Source organism: Pongo abelii, chromosome 16 (genome assembly GCF_028885655.2).
Source record: "Pongo abelii isolate AG06213 chromosome 16, NHGRI_mPonAbe1-v2.0_pri, whole genome shotgun sequence".
Lineage (NCBI taxonomy): Eukaryota > Metazoa > Chordata > Mammalia > Primates > Hominidae > Pongo > Pongo abelii.
The window spans coordinates 75775634-75792521 of NC_072001.2; the positions used below are offsets into that span (position 1 = coordinate 75775634).

A 16888-nucleotide genomic window follows, 5' to 3' on the forward strand; every position below is an offset into this window, starting at 1 on the left:
TATTGGCCAGGATGGTCTTGAACTCCTGACCTCAGGTGATCCACCCACCTTGGCCTCCCATAGTGCTGGGATTACAGGTGTGCACCACTGCACCTGACAGTTTCTTTTTCTTTCTGATGAGTTGAATAAGATAGTCTTTCAGTTTTCTTCCAACTTGAGTATTGTATCATTTCTCTTACCTTAAATCACAATTCTAATTTGAATATTTTTTAAAAAGTACTACTGTTACAATATATTAAATTAATATTTTGACTATTTTATTGTCTTTAACAGATTCTCCTTGCCAGTTGACATTTATATAGTGCTTACAGTTAAATGTTTCTGTGAGGTAATACTAAGACCCAGGTTTTACAAGGTTTCCTTACTTCTTGGCGTTTTTCCTCCTGCCCTATCATAGCCAGTTCCTTCTTAATTTAAATCTTAATTCTGATTTGAGTACCGAAGCTTAGCTGCTTCCAAATATCCACTATAACTTTCTCACTATTCTTGGTATTGTCTAACAGTCTCAACAAACTAGAATTCAAAATCATGACTTGAGATTTACAGTGTAAATTTTTGTTTTGTACTTGTAACTGATGATGGAGAACTTATTCATTGAACACACTAGGCACTATTCTAAGAAACAATGGAGAATAAATACATAATTCCTAACTTCAAATAATTTGCAGATTAGTTGGGTAGATAAGTAGTAAGGTGACATATTCAGAAAGAATGGTAAGTGCTTTGGTAGGGCAAATATAAGATACGATACTGTGGGAACGTGTTGGAGGGATACCTAACGCAGTTTTTGGTCAGGCAGGACTTACCACAGAAATTCACAGAAATCTGAACTAATATCTGAAGGCATGGTAGTTAGGCTAAGGAGGAAAATGTAGCAAGTCCAAGGAAGAGAGAATGTACTTTCAAGAATTGGGGGATGGTAAATAGTACTAAAAGATTCAGAGAAAAGATTTAAAAAATTAATTTGAAATGAAGTGAAGGAGTGAGGTAGGATGGGAAACCAGACTTCATGGGCTTAAAGAGTCACTGACTTGAAGGTGGGAAAGGAAATGGAAGCAATAAATGTAATTAAATTACTCTTTTACAAGAAATTTCACTATGCAAGTGATAGGACAAGATAGCAAAAGGAACAACATGGGTTGGCAAGTAAGTTAAAGCATTATGGAAACTGCTAAGTGTTCCGAAAAGTATCATAACAAAACTAGGATGTCCTTTCCTCATAATTTTTAGACTAATATAGAAGGATAATTTTAACCTCTTCAGTTTTGGAAGTAAATGTCACCTGAAACTCTTCATGAAGCTTTATTATTGGATAAGTGAGTTCTTTACTTACATTGTATAACTCCCACATTTTACTACTCTCCAAGCATTTGTACTTTTTTATTATATATATCTTCCGTATCTTTATCCTTCCAGAAAGCAATTTTTGCTTTATGCAGTGTCACATGCACATTTTAAAATAAGTGCTTTTGATAGCTTAGTGTACAACCCTTTGGAGTTAACTGTCCTGAGTGGCTGCTTCTTTAAACACAATGTCCTGAGACATTGGAGCACTTTGTAAATTCGTAGATTCCACTCTCCCCTCCAGTCCTTTCCAAGTGTGTTGTGGCGAGTTCAGAAATTTTTTTGACCCTAGCAACTTAATGTTTTAGGTTAAAGTAGTTAAGATAATAGCTGTACTGGCCCACCACTGTACTAGGAAATGTAGCTTCGACTACAGTGTCTCAGTGTCTCTGTTTCTCTCTCTCTCTTTTTTTTTTTTTTTTTTTTTTTGGAGACAGAGCCTTGCTCTGTCACCCAGGCTGGAGTGCAGTGGCACGTTCTCGGCTCACTGCAACCTCCACCTCCCGGTTTCAAGCGATTCTCCTGCCTCAGCCTCCCGAGTAGCTGGGATTACAGCTGTCCACCACCACACCTGGCTAATTTTTGTATTTTTAGTAGAGATGGGGTTTCACCATGTTGTCCAGGCTGGTCTCCAACTCCTGACTTCAGGTGATCCACCCGCCTCGGCCTCCCAAAGTGCTGGGATTACAGGAGTGAGCTGCCATGCCCAGCCAGTGTCTCATTTTTATGAAGTACATAATTTGTATTTTCTAAGAATAAGATATGTAAAGTAGGTAAAGGCAGAGTTGAAATTGTGAGGAAGAGTGGTCCACCATCCCATCCCCCATCCCTGAAGCCCCTCTGTGGAATCTTGGTGCTGCTGGAAACTGCTTGAAAATATCTACGTCCCACCCTATCTTCCTTTTAACACATTACATTTTACACACAAGGGAACTGATTCCTAGGTCATTTGCTCAATTTTTATAAACAAAGGGGTTTCAATTTTAGAGGTTATATGGACAACTTATTATGGAAGAAAGATTCTTAATTTTCTTACTGCTATTTGACATTAGTTGCTGTGTATGTAAAGTGATGCAGATAAATGAAACCTTTAAGAGTGTATTCTTTAGTTTCCTTAAGTCCATTAATTTCTTTTGCAGATAATATTTCATGTATTTTTCATGTACTCTCTTGATCGGATGTATTTGTGATATAAACAGGGATAAGTTTACTGAGTAGATAATGTGATCCCCTGGGACAGGGGAAAGCCCAGGGAGTCATGTAGGTGAACATAGCTCAAGGTTATGAGGAAACAAATATATCAGAGGAGGGAGAGGGAAAGGGAAGTGAGATAGACAGGAAGATATCTGCGATAATAATATGTTCCTCGAAAGCACAATAAATATGTATCTTTAGACCACAGATTTGTTTTTTGGTTTTTGTTGTTTTTATTTTTTTGCTCTATCTTTAGACATCCATGTATGATTTATTTTTCTAACTTGTTTAATCTTGTTATCTGATTAGGAAAGTTATTTAAAAAGAATAAAAAGCTTTTATCTATGTACTGAAGTTGTAACAAGGTTGAGAGAGGTGCATCTCACACGAGTATGAAAACCCAATGATTACATTTATGAACTATCTTTTTATCTTTTTTTCTATCTTTTTATCTTAAAATGAGCTCTAGACTAGAAGTCAAAAAGGTTGAGACTTAAAGTGATCACTTAGTAACCATTGTGACCGTTGATCTCTGTTAAGGATTCCTGCTTGAAAAAAGAATGAAGCACATATAAGCATGTGTATATGTTTTTAAGTTTTGAATAAAACATTTTAGAGTTGCTGATATATTTACTGTATTTGTGTCTTTTACAGAATACCCCTTCCTTTAACAGCCTTAAAAATCAAAGACTCCATTAGTGATGTGGTAACAAGTTAGTGCCAAATCTCCTTCTCTGATGGGGAGTAATGATAACAGACTCCCTTTAAGCTTGATATTTATTTTACATGTCATTCTTTAAGTAAACCTAATTGCAGGACTGATACACTTCATATTTTTTTTATTTTTTAAATGAGATGAAGTCTCACTCTGTTGCCCAGGCTGGAGTGCAGTGGTGTGATCTCGGCTTACTGCAACCTCCGCCTTCCGGGTTCAAGTGTTTCTCCTGCCTCAGCTTCCCGAGTAGCTGGGATTACAGGTGTGTGCCACCATGCCCAGCTAACTTTTGTAGTTTTAGTGGAGACAGGGTTTCACCATGTTGGCCAGGTTGGTCTCGAACTCTCGACCTCAGGTGATCCGCCTGCCTCAGCCTCCCAAAGTGCTGGGATTACAGGCACGAACCACCGTACCCAGCCCTCTCATAGATTTCTTTTCATGTCTTTGTCTGTGTATTTAAAAAATATAGTCGATGTGCTGTATATAGAATTTCTATCCTAACCAGATATTTGTATCTAATATCATAAGTAACATCAGAAATTTTATAAGTACATGTCACATAATGGCTAAATAGAAAATCTAAGGGAATTTTAAAATACCCTTTATAAGAGCCACAAAAGGAAAGAATAAAAGAGCTAGGAATAAACTTGATAAGAAATGTGAAAGATCGCTATGAGGAAAACTTCAAATACTAAGATAAAAGGATGACTTGAATATTTGAGATAGAAGAAATAGGAAAATATTGAAAAAGAAGATTAAATTGACGGGAGAGCTGAGTGAGGACTAGTCCTACTAGATACAAGAATAGACAGAGCGGTGGAACAGGATAGAGTCAAATATGCATGAGGAGAATTTAGTGTATTACAGAGGAGGCATTTCAAATAAGGTGGATTATTTGATACATGGTAACAGTGGAACAGGATAGAGTCAAATATGCATGAGGAGAATTTAGTGTATTATAGAGGAGGCATTTCAAATAAGGTGGATTATTTGATACATGGTAGCAGTGGAACAGGATAGAGTCAAATATGCATGAGGAGAATTTAGTGTATTATAGAGGAGGCATTTCAAATAAGGTGGATTATTTGATAACATGGTGTTGGAGCAACTTGGTAGCCATATGGAATAGAAACTTAAGATTCCTACCTGGCTTCATAAATAAAAGTTAATGAATTCACAATGGGTAAATTTAAACAGTGATAAGTTTCACTGTGTATGAATAAAGAGCTTCTGTATGAACACTAAGAATTAAAGTGGGGGAAAGAATTAAAATATGAACACTAAGAATTTAAGTGGGGGAAAAGATTTCCCCTACTTATAAATGGCCAATTTCCTACATAAGTAAAAAGCCTCCGTAAATAAGTGAAAAACCCACAGGTAAAATTGGCAAAATATATGAAGAGAGTATACAGAAAAAGAAATATACAGTGTAAAACCTTTTTTGAAATATTATAACTTCATTTATAATAAAAAATTCAAAACTAAAGAAGTTAGTGTGTTTTTCACCTATTAGATTGGCAAAGATCAAGGAGTTGGATCATATACTGCATTGTCATGGGCATGAGAAACCAGGTACTCTTGCACAGTATAAATGACGACAACCTCTTTGCAGGGGAGCCTGATGATAGCTATTAGATTGTAAATGTATATATTTATTATAATGTCACCTCTACAGATTTGTCCTGAGATACATTCGTAAGATCACAAAGATGTATATATAGTCAACGCAGTAGTGTAGTAGGAAAAAAAAAGGCAGTGTAAAGGTTCATTAGTAGTAGACTATAAATAAAATTGTGGTACCGTTCTATAAAGAAGCAAACCCACACCAGTGTGGTGTACCATATGAGAAATCCATTGGATTTTTTTTTTTTTTTTTTTTTAAGACGGAGTCTTGCTCTGTCACCCAGGCTGGAGTGCAAAGGTGCAATCTTGGCTCACTGCAACCTCTGCCTCCCGGGTTGAAGGGATTCTCCTGCCTCAGTAGCTGGGATTACAGGCATACACTACCACACCTGGCTAGTTTTTTGTATTTTTGGTAGACACAGGGTTTCGCCATGTTGGCCTGGCTGGTCTCAAACTCCTGACCTTAAATGATCCGCCCTCCTTGGCCTCCCAAAGTGCTGGGATTACAGGTGTGAGCCACCGTGCCCAGCTCTATTGGATTTTTTAAAATAACAACAACAAAAAAAAGCAAGGTGCAGAAGAGAATTTGTGGTACTGTTACAGTGTGTGTGTAAGTGTGTACGTTAGAACACCTCTGGAAGAATATGTAAAAAACTGGAAATAGCAGTTGCCTCTGGGTAGAGGAAACAAACAACAGGGATGGGAATGAGGGAGGCCTATTTTTTTTTTTTTTTTTTTTTTTTTTGAGACAGAGTCTCGCTTTGTCACCCAAGCTGGTGTGCAGTGGTGCGATCTTGGCTTACTGCAACCTCCATCTCCTAGGTTCAAGCGATTCTCCTGCCTCAACCTACCAAGTAGCTGGGACTACAGGTGCCTGCTACCACACCTGGCTAATTTTTGTATTTATAGTAGAGACAGGATTTTGCCATTTTGCCCAGGCTGGTTTTGAACTCCTGACTGTAAGTGAGCTGCCCACCTCTGCCTCCAGTAGTGCTGGGATTACAGGTGTGAGCCACCGCACCCGGCCTAGGGAGGCTTATTTTTCAACATAAACTCTGAACTTGTACTGTTAAAGTAATTGTTTTTAATAATAAGTCTATGTAACTTATTCAATTAAAAATAATTTACAGGTAAATTATGGCAAAATGTTCTTTAAAATAAGGTAACCATTATTTGAATCTTTTTAAAAGACATAATCCTCCAGATCATCTAATATTATTTAAAGTATTTACTTAATGTCCCATTACAGGATACTGCTTCATTTAACGATCCCTCAACTCTTAAGATTTTAGAACAAAAAGTTACTATTATCCTTAGCTATTCTGAATAAATCTTTTCATAACAGGTTTATTGAGATATAATTTATATACTATCCAGTTCACCCATTTAAAGTGGTTTTAGTATATTCTACAGAGTTATGTGCCATCACCACAATTTTAAAAACATTTTATAACCCCCCAGGAGATACCTTTTTAAATTCACCCCCTAATTCCTCCCAAGTCCCCCAGCCCCTAGGCAACTGCTCATCTGTTTTCTTTGTCCATGGATATACCTATTCTGGACATTTCATATGAAAGAATCAAACAAGGCTTTGGTACGGTGGCTCATGCCTGTAATCTCAGCACTTTGGGAGGCCGAGGTGGGTGGATCACGAGGTCAGGAGTTGGAGGCCGGCCTGGCAATATGGTGAAACCCTGTCTCTACTAAAAATACAAAAATTAGCTGGGCGTGGTGGTGCATTTCTGTAGTCCCAGCTATTTGGGAGGCTGAGGCAGAAGAATCGCTTGAACCTGAGAGGCGAAGGTTGCAGTGAGCCGAGATGGTGCCATTGCACTCCAGCCTAGGTGACAGAGTGAGACTCTGTCTCAAAAAAAAAAAAAAGAATATGTGATCTTTTGTGACTGGCTTATTTTCACTCTTTTACAAGAAATTTCACTATGCAAGTGATAGGAGAACAGCCTTGAAAACAAGTTTCATTTATATTGTAGCATGTATCAGTACTTTATTTCCTTTTATGGCTGAATAATATTTTATTTATGGAAATATGGAAAAATATTTTTTTCTTCAGTTGATGGACATCTGGATTGTTTTCATTTTTTGGCCATTATGAATAATGCTATAATGAACACTTGTGTACAGGTTTTTGTATGGATGTATGTTTTCATTTCTTTCGAGTATATACCCAGGATTAGAATTGCTGGGTCCTATGGTAACTCTATGTTTAATATTTTGAGGAACTGCCTGATTGTTTCCAAAGTTGCTGTACCATTTTACATTTCCATCAACAGTGTACGAAGGCTCCAATTTTTCTACATCCTCACCAACACTTGTTATTAATATTGTCTTTTTTTTTTTTCCAAATAGAGTCTCACTTTGTTGCCCGGTGTGGAGTGCAGTGGCATGATGACAGCTCACTGTAGCCTTGACCTCTCAGGTTCAAGTGATCTTCCCACCTCAGCCCCCCTGAGTAGCTGGGATTACAGGCATGTGCTACCACACCTGGCTAATTTCTTAATTTTTTGTGGAGACAGAGTCTCACTATGTTGCCCAGGCTGGTCTTGAACTCCTTGCCTCAAGTAATCCTCCCCTCTCAGCCACCCAAAGTGCTGGGATTACAGATATGAGCCAGTGTGCCCTGCTTTATCTGTCTTTTTATTATAGCTGTTCTAGTGAGTGTGAAGTGGTGTCTTATTGTGGTGTTGCTTTGTTTTGTTTTGTTTGAGACAGGGTCTCACTCCTTTGCCCAGGCTGGAGTGCAGTGGTGTGATCTCAGCTCACTACAACCTCCGCCTCCCAGGCTCAGGCAGTCCTTCCACCTCAGCCTCCCAAGTAGCTGGGACTACAGGCGTGCGTCATCGTGGCGGACTCATTTTGTATTTTTTGTAGAGACAGGGTTTTGCCATGTTGCCCAGCCTTCATGGTGGTTTTGATTTGTATTTCCATGATGCTGAATGATACTGAGCATTCTTTCATATACTCATTTGTCTTTTTATATTTAATACAAACATTGTTGCCCGCCTTTCCTAAGATGTATGTGTGTTCAGTGTGTATGCATGTCTAGATTTCACCATGAAAAGTTCATTTTAGGAGCCCATCTATTGTCAAATCGGACATTTTAGCCACTGTAAGAAATGTGACCTTATCGAGCCCTGTTGAGTCACTGTTTATAGTGATTTTTCTGATAATGTCTTTGTGTTAAGTTCGTGTTTTATTTTTCTTACAGTATTTCACTGGCCTTGAATGTGGACATAAGTTTTGTATGCAATGCTGGAGTGAATATTTAACTACCAAAATAATGGAAGAAGGCATGGGTCAGGTAAAGATATCAAGTTGTTTTTCAGTTTTTGTTGAATTTCCTATAGTGTTAAGACCCTTGCACAAATTTGCACAAATAAAAACAGGTGAAGCTTTGTGTATCATGATTCTAGATTCAAACAACTAAAGATAATAGGCTTTTTCCTAAAGTAATGTGGCATTCCAGTTAAAGAGCCACTCCAGGTAACGTTTTCTCAGCCGGCGTCAATATTGGTATATGTTAACTTAAACTTGTTGCACGATTTTGTCAGATTATCTCGCTTTTGCCTTTAAAGTTGTGTGTTTAAAAACCAGTTAGTCAGGTTAGCAAGTCTAGTTACTTTATGGTGATAAACATAGTCTCACACACATTTCCTTTAAGGAGAAAGGGAAGGATTGAGATCCTGTAAACATTAAGGTATTCCCAGAACCTAGCAAAGTGCCTGGCGATGGTAAGCATTCATTAAATATTTGTTGAATGAAGACAGTTTAAATTTCAATCTTTTTCAGACTATTTCGTGTCCTGCTCATGGTTGTGATATCTTAGTGGATGACAACACAGTTATGTAAGTATTTTTGATAGATTCTGCATGTGAATATTGGTTAGTTGGTTAAACCAAATTAATTTTTACTTAGTACCTCAAAGGAAGTGAAACTTCTTAAAGTCTGAAGAATCTTTTTAATCTGCGTTCCTTAGTAGTAGTACAAAAGCCCATTTGTAACTTGGTTAAATGCCTGATCACTGTTCTTACAGACTTAGAAATGCATGGTAGCTAGATTTTGATAAACCTTGGGATTGGAGATTAGAATGTGTGTATGTGTTAGTTGAGGTGTTCCTGGAAGCAGATCCCAAGATAGAATAAAAGGTGAAACTGACTTATTGTGGAATAGCATCTGTGCAAGGTAAACAGCAGGAGCAGATAGACATTGATGTAGGCCTGACATCTGTTAAAAGACAAGAAAGAAGGAAGATTCAGTAGGAAGAGACTTCGTATGATACAGCTATGAGAGTCTTTGGCAGCCCTGATGGGGGAACTTCAGTGCATAGATTGCCCATAGAGGAATACCTCAATAAGTAGAAAGAGCTGGGCCCAGTTACACTTGATATGCTCAGTCATTGGCTGGGACTACCCAGGGAGTCATGGTCTTTGCTGAAACACTGCTGCTGATTTCAGATACACTACAGCTGGATGCTTTCAGCTAACAGCTCTTCTTGTGAAAGGTTCTTTCTTTTTTTTCTTTTAACTTTTAGGTTCGGGTATACATGTGCAGGTTTGTTACATGGGTAAATTCCTTGTCCGTGAGGTTTGGTGTACAAATGATACCATCACCCAGGTAGTGAGAACAATACCTGATAGTTTTTCAACTCTTGCCGTCCCACCCTACCCACTCTAATAGTCCCCAGTCTAAATAGTCTTTTACTCTCATCTTCGTGTGTACTCACTGTTTAGCTCTCACTTATAAATGAGAACACGTGGTATTGAGTATTTCTGTGTTAATTCATTTAGGATGATGACCTCTAGGCTGCATTTGTATTGCTGCAAAGGACATGATTGTGCTCACTTTTTTTATGACTGCATAGTGTTTCATGGTGTCCATGTGCCACATTCAGTCCACTGTTGATGGGCATCTAGGTTGATTTCATGTGTTTGCTATTGTGAATAATGCCACAGGGAACATACTAGTGAATGTGTGTTTTTGGTAGAATGATTTATTTTCCCTGTGATCTCACCAACATCTGTTATTTTTTTACTTTTTAAAATTATTTTGTTTAATTTTTTTTACTTTTTAATAATATTCCTTATGACTGGTGTGAGATATGGTACATTATGGTTTTGATTTGCATTTCTCTAATGATTAGTGTTCTTGAGCATTTTTTTGTACCTGTTGGCTGTGTGTGTGTCGTCTTGAGAAGTGTCTTTTCATGTACTTTGCCCTTTTTTTTTCTTTTTTTAAGTGAAAGCAAGTTTATTAGAGAAGTAAAGAAACAAAAGAATGGCTACTTCATTGACAAAGCAGCCTGCTCATTTTTAAATGGGGTTATCTGTTTTTTGCTTGTTTGATTAAGTTCCTTATAGATTCTGGATATGAGGCTTTTGTTGGGTGTATAATTTGTAAATATTTTCTCCCATTCTGTAGGTTGTCTGTTTACTCTGTTAATAGTTTCTTTAGCTGTACAGAAGCGCATTAGTTTAATTAAGTCCCACTTGTCAATTTTTGCTTTTGTTGCAGTTGCTTTTGGGGACTTAGTCATAAATTCTTTGCCAAGGCTAATGTCTAGAATGGTATTTCCTGGATTTTCTTCTAAGATTTTTATAGATTGAGCTCTTACATTAAAGTATTTAATCCTTTAGTTAATTTTTGTATATGGTGAAAGATATAGGGGTCAAGTTTCATTCTTCTGCATGTGGCTAGCTAGTTATCCCAACAACCATTTATGTGTGTGTGGCTATTATCGATAGGATTGCATTATTAATTTGGCTCTCACCTTGAATGTTATTGGTATATATTAAATGCTACTGAATTTTGTACATTGATTTTGTATCCTGAAACTTTACTGACTTTGTCAGCTCTAGGAGCCTTTTGGCAGAGTCTTTAGGGTTATTTGTATAGAATCATCATCAGTGAAGACTGATAATTTGACTTCTTTTCTTATTTAGATACATTTTATTTCTTTCTCTTGCCTGATTGCTCTGGCTAGGACTTCCAGTACTATGTTGAATAGGAGTGGTGAGTGTGGGCATCCTTTTCCTAAGTGGAATGCTTCCAGCCTTTGCCTGTTCAGTATGAAGTTGGCTGTGGGTTTGTCATATCATAGATGGCTCTTATTATTTTGAGGTATGTTCCTTCAAAGCCTAGTTTGTTGATGGTTTTTATCATGAAGAGATGTTGGACTTTATTGAAAGCTTTTTCTGTGTCATTTGAGATGATCATATGGTTTTTAATTCTGTTTATGTGGTGAATTACATTTATTGGTTTGCCCAGGCTGGAGTACAGTGGCGCCATATCGGCTCACTGCAACCTCTGCCTCCCGGGTTCAAGCAATTCTCCTGCCTTAGCCTCCTGAGTAGCTGAGATTACAGGTGTATACCATCATGTCTGGATAAGTTTTGTATTTTTAGTAGAGACAGAGTTTCGTCATGTTGGCCACGCTGGTCTTGAACTCCTGACCTCAGGTGATCTGCCCGCCTTGGCCTTCCAAAGTGCTAGGATTACAGGCATGAGCCACCGTGCCTGGCCAATAACTATTTTCAATTTGTGATGGTAACAAATCTTTGTCAAGAGAATTGTCTTATTAATGACCAGAGTGACACTTGTTGCCACCTTCTTGAGAATGCCTATTCTTGAAGATGGGTGCTCACTTTCTTTTACTTCCTTATCAATATCAGATAAACTAAGGGTGGAACCTTGTCCTAATAACTTTTGGCTGATGTTTGCTCTCACCAGTCCTAGTGGTCCATGCCAGGTTTAGATAGCTTTTTAGTCTAAGGCCAGCTATCAGAAATCATTAGGATTTGTCATACCAGAAAAGCATTATGGGTAATACATGTGTAAATAAGATGTGTGTGTTTGGCAATCAAGGCATCTGACTTTTGGCCTGATACATTCCTTATTATTTATTGATATAAAATCTGTAATGTAAACTCATTTTAATTACAGTTATCCTTAGGATACTGGGGATTGGTTCTAGGACCCACATCCTCCACCCTGAATATACCAAAATCTGCGCATGCTCATGTCAGCCCAGCAGAACCCATGTATACAAAAATTCGACCGTCCATATATGCAGGTTTCACATCCCACAAATAACTATTTTTGATCCATATTTGGTTGAAAAATATTCATAAATAAGTGGACCCATGCAGTTCAAACCTGTGTTGTTTAAGAAGCAATGGGGTTTTTTTTGTTTTTTTGTTTTTTTGAGATGAATCTCTCTCTGTTGCCCAGACTGGAGCATGATCTCGGCTCACTGCAACCTCTACCTCCTAGGTTCAAGTGATTCTCCTGCCTCAGCCTCCTGAGTAGCTGGGATTACAGGTGCCCGCCACCATGCTCGGCTAATTTTTTTGTATTTTTAGTAGAGACGAGGTTTCACCATGTTGGCCAGGCTGGTTTTGAACTCCTGACCCCAAGTGATTGCCCACCTCTGCCTCCCAAAGTGCTAAGATTACAGGCGTGAGCAACCGCGCCTGGCCAGCAACTGTATTTTTAAGTATATTATCCAGTGGCTTTTAGTATATACATAATATTATTCTACAAACATCACCTAATTGCAGACTGTTTTAATCACCTTATATCCGTTAAGCAGTCATTCTCTATTCCTTTCTCCCCCTAGACCCTAGCAACCACTCATCTGCTTTCTGTCTTTGTAGATTAGCCTATTCTGGACATTTCATATAAAGGGAATCATATAATATGTTGCCTTTTGTGATTGGCTTCTTCAACGTTTTCAAGATTCATCCATGTTGTATCATGAATCATCACTTTACTCCTTTTCATTGCTGAATAATGGTTCCATTATATGGACATTTCCATTTTTTATGGAAATGTCTTACGTGAACATATGAACATTTGTGTACAAGTTGTTCATTGAACATCTGTTTTTAATTCTCTTAAGTATATATACCTCAAAGGAGAATTGCTGGGTCATGTGGTAATGCTATGTTTAACTTTTTGAGGAACCATCAAATACACAAATTATTTTTAGACCACAGGTTCCACTTCTGTGAAATATGGAGATTTACTCATTTAAAAAATATTAATTGAACACTTTGTACAGGCCAGGCACTGTACTGGACACCTGGGGATCCTTTCATGGGGTTGGGAGGAGAAAGACAGATATTAAACAAATGATTATACAGATAACTGTCTAATTAAAATTGTGATAATTTCTATAAAGGAGATGTTTAAGGTGCCATGAGAACTGAGAGGGTATCTATATCCAAACGAGTGTGGAAACTCAGGAAAGGCTTCCTTGAGTAATACTTTATTGTAACTGAGTGAAGTAATACAGTAATAGCGTCTAATATTTATTGAGTGCTTACTATCTGCCAGGCACTGTTCTAGTCTCACAACCATATTTCTGATATCTATTTTACAGATTAGTAACTGAGAAATGGAGAGTTCAAAGAATTTACCTTCAATTCATAGCTAGTGAGTTGTGAGGCCGGCGTTCAAACCTAGGTTGTCCCACCTTAGAGCTCCATTACAATATTCTTGTCTTTCCAAGGGAGGCAGCCTTATGCAAAGCCTCTGAGGAAGGGTGATACTTACTGTGTTGAAGAAATACAATACGAATGTGATAGGAGTGCACTGAAGTGGCACAGGACAGGGTGGGATCTTGTGGAAGGAGAGAGGCCTATGAAGCTCAAGAGTCAAATGAGGCCAGATTGTCTGGTTCATTTAAAAGATTTTAATGGGGTTGAACTACATGCATGTTCTTCCTGTCTTTCTCAGTGGGAATTCTTTTTCTTGTAATACACTTCAGAGGAATATTTACCATAGAACTAATGAAACTTCAGGGTTCCTCACTACGTGGGATCCTGTGAATTCTGGAAATTCTTGTGAATTATAGTGTTCAGAAGAGGCCAGGATGCAATCAGTGAGCATTTCTGGTTAATTTCCAAGAGCTCTCAGAAGAAGGAGGCTCTTAAAATTATATCACCTTTAGGTATCAGAAAACCTGGATCCATTTCTTAACATTTCTGTCAACAATATCTGTCTCATTTCACATACTGATTTGGGTGGGGTGTCTGAAGGAAGGTGGCTGAGAATTGCTGTCTTAAGCCATGATGTGATATCAGAGTCAAAAGACCCTGAAATGCACCTATACTTGGCACTAGTTGGTAAGATATTAGGCTGTAATAAAAACTGGGTAAAAGTAGACTATTTCTAAAATAAGAACCATGGGAAAAAAGTCGATGAAAATGAAACTATACAAACTTTGAAATTATTGTGCTGATCGGTACAGTTATATTTGTTGATAGCCTATGTGCATTTCAGTATTTACAGCTTAGGGCATAAACATGTAGCTGTAGCATAAACAGCTTTTGAAACTATGTTTTATAAATGTGGAAAATACTCTTGACTGGAAACTTTCTAATCTATTTTTATTCTTGGTTTCAGGCGCCTGATCACAGATTCAAAAGTTAAATTAAAGTATCAGCATTTAATAACAAATAGTTTTGTAGAGGTAAGTGATTTGTTTTCCTTCTTGTAAGAAGGAATTCTGTTTATTAATAGAAATACTATTTTAAAAATTATAATTTATTGACAGTAAAAAAACATCTTTACCATATTTATGAAGCATGCCAAAATACCTTTATTCTCAAAAGAGTATGAAAGGCCAGGTGTGGTGGCTCACGCCTGTAATCCCAGCACTAAGGGAGGCCGAGGCGGGTAGATCACCTGAGATCAGGAGTTCAAGACCAACATGGCGAAACCCTGTCTCTTCTAAATATACAAAAATTAGCTGGGCACAGTGGCACAAGCCTGTAATCCGAGCTACTCGGGAGGCTGAGGCAGGAGAATTGCTTGAACCCTGGAGGCAGAGGTTGCAGTGAGCCGAGATGGCGCCACTGCACTCCAGCCTGGGTGACAGAGTGAGACGCCCTCTTAATAAAAAATAAATAAAATAAAAGAGTATGAGAAACCAGTAAGTACACCTCTCCATAGATCTTGACCTTGGATAATAAAATTATTTTTACTGTATTCTTCCTTTATTTTTCTTTATCCCTAGTAGAGAATTGTAGTAGATTACTAATTGTGTCATGTTTAATCATGTTTGAGATTCTAACCCTGCTATTTCTCTGCTCGTTTTAGGTTTCATTACCAGTAAATCTTGTTAATAAAGAATGCTATACTTTATTGGACCATGCCTTTGCCCATTTGTTCTATGACTCCTTTTGTGCTACGGTGGCAGAGTTGAGTAGTTGCTACAGAGACTGTTCTGGCCTGCAAAACCAAAATTCTTTACCCTCTTGGCTCTTTACAGAGGAGTTTGTCAGCCCCTGTATGACAACATCAGTGTAACTTGGTCTTTTAATTCTAGAAAGTAATTATTTCTGTTAGAGATTAAACCTGGAAACAGCCTATTTTAGAAATAGTGTATTATTTGAAATGGTCAATGGACTTCTGAATTCTGGTGCAGAGTGTTTTGTTTCATAATAAAAATACTATAAAAGTTATATTTCCTTTTGAGGAACTAAAATGCACTCTTTGCCTGTGGTTTAGGAACTGGGTTTTTTGTTTTGTTTTGTTTTTTTTTTTCCTTCTTACAAGAGCTTTTTATGGGAGAAGTTGTATGTATATCCTTTAGCCTATCTTGAACTATTCTGTAGCATCTAAACACCTTCCTTGATAAAGAGTATATCTGATTTTCTTGTGTCTTTTGAAAATTGTCCTGAAATAGAACTGTAAATAAATTAGTGCTTTTTAATCACATACATAATATTTAATTAAAGTTATTCAGTGGGATTTGGAAGATAGAACAAGAGGTAATTCATATATTTTATAAAACCAGGTCTTCAGGGATCAGTCATCTTTAAAACAAAAAACAAAAAAACAGTACATCTGAAAGTGTTGCTATAGAAGACCACAGCAAGTTTTCATAAGCTTGTGTCATTATCCCCCATTTGCCCCTTGTACCAGAGAAGCAATATAAATAGCTTGATGTACTAGGAAATCTTACATCATGACCTAATTTAATTTGCTGTCTTTTTTTGAGGCAGGGCCTCATTCTAACATGCAGGCTGGAGTGCAGCAGATGATCACAGCTCTCTGCAGCTTCTACTTCCTGGGCTCAAGTGATCCTCTTGCCTCAGCCTCCTGTGTAGTGGGACTACAGGCACATACCACCATGCCTGGCTAAATTCTTTTTTTTTTTTTAAGGTAGAGACAAGGTCTTGCTATGTTGCCCGGGCTGGTCTGGAGTGCTTGACCTCAAACAGTCCTTCCGCCTTGGCCTCCCTAAGTTCTGGGATTATAGGTGTGAGCCACTGTGCCCAGCCAGCTGTCATTTTTTATTTTCTAACTTGTATTTCAGTGCAATCGACTGTTAAAGTGGTGTCCTGCCCCAGATTGCCACCATGTTGTTAAAGTCCAATATCCTGATGCTAAACCTGTTCGCTGCAAATGTGGGCGCCAATTTTGGTAAGCAAGTGATTTCCTAAATTGAAATAATGCACAAAGCGTTTCTATTTCTCCTGTTTATTCTTGGTAGTAAAATAGCAGGAAGAAAAGTGTTTACCTTAGGCAGGGAGATGTTTGATACTGGTTTAAAATAGTATATATCTCTTTGAGAATTGAATGAAAAGGTCACATCTTAAATTTTTCCTCTTTCCTTGATGTTCTAACTTTTTTGAATTTTTTTTTATGGAGAAAATATACAACTCTAATCATATCTTCTTGTATGCTCCACTGTAACTTAATGGGAGCAAACTTGTAGATCTGGGACTATACGTTTTTCTTTACTCTGCCAAATTTTAACCTTACTTATGCAAAGGAAATGTGCAGGTAAATTTGACTGATGGTCTCCTTTTTAACTAAGAGTTTTCCTGTGGCTCCTCTCGCCCAGCTTTCTTGGTAACTTGGGCTTTTGGAGTTCTATAGTATACTCTTCAGCCTCTGAATTCTAGATTTAAACTGCCAGGAAGTTCCAGTGCCACATATTTGGGGATGTCTTAATCAGTTCAGGCTCCTTTATAGGTGTTCTCGTTT

The 16888-nt window shown here is 37.7% G+C and overlaps 1 protein-coding gene across 2 annotated transcripts in view; it reads left to right on the forward strand.

The window, feature by feature from the left end:
* Window positions 1–16888, forward strand: part of ARIH1 (ariadne RBR E3 ubiquitin protein ligase 1) — a 112300-nt gene that overhangs the window by 72973 nt on the left and 22439 nt on the right. For both annotated transcript variants that reach the window (XM_024232444.3, XM_002825635.6), the window contains 4 exons: window positions 8100–8192; window positions 8681–8736; window positions 14297–14363; window positions 16215–16321. In XM_024232444.3, the coding sequence (XP_024088212.1) occupies window positions 8100–8192; window positions 8681–8736; window positions 14297–14363; window positions 16215–16321 (323 nt within the window). The remainder of the gene's footprint in view (window positions 1–8099; window positions 8193–8680; window positions 8737–14296; window positions 14364–16214; window positions 16322–16888) is intronic.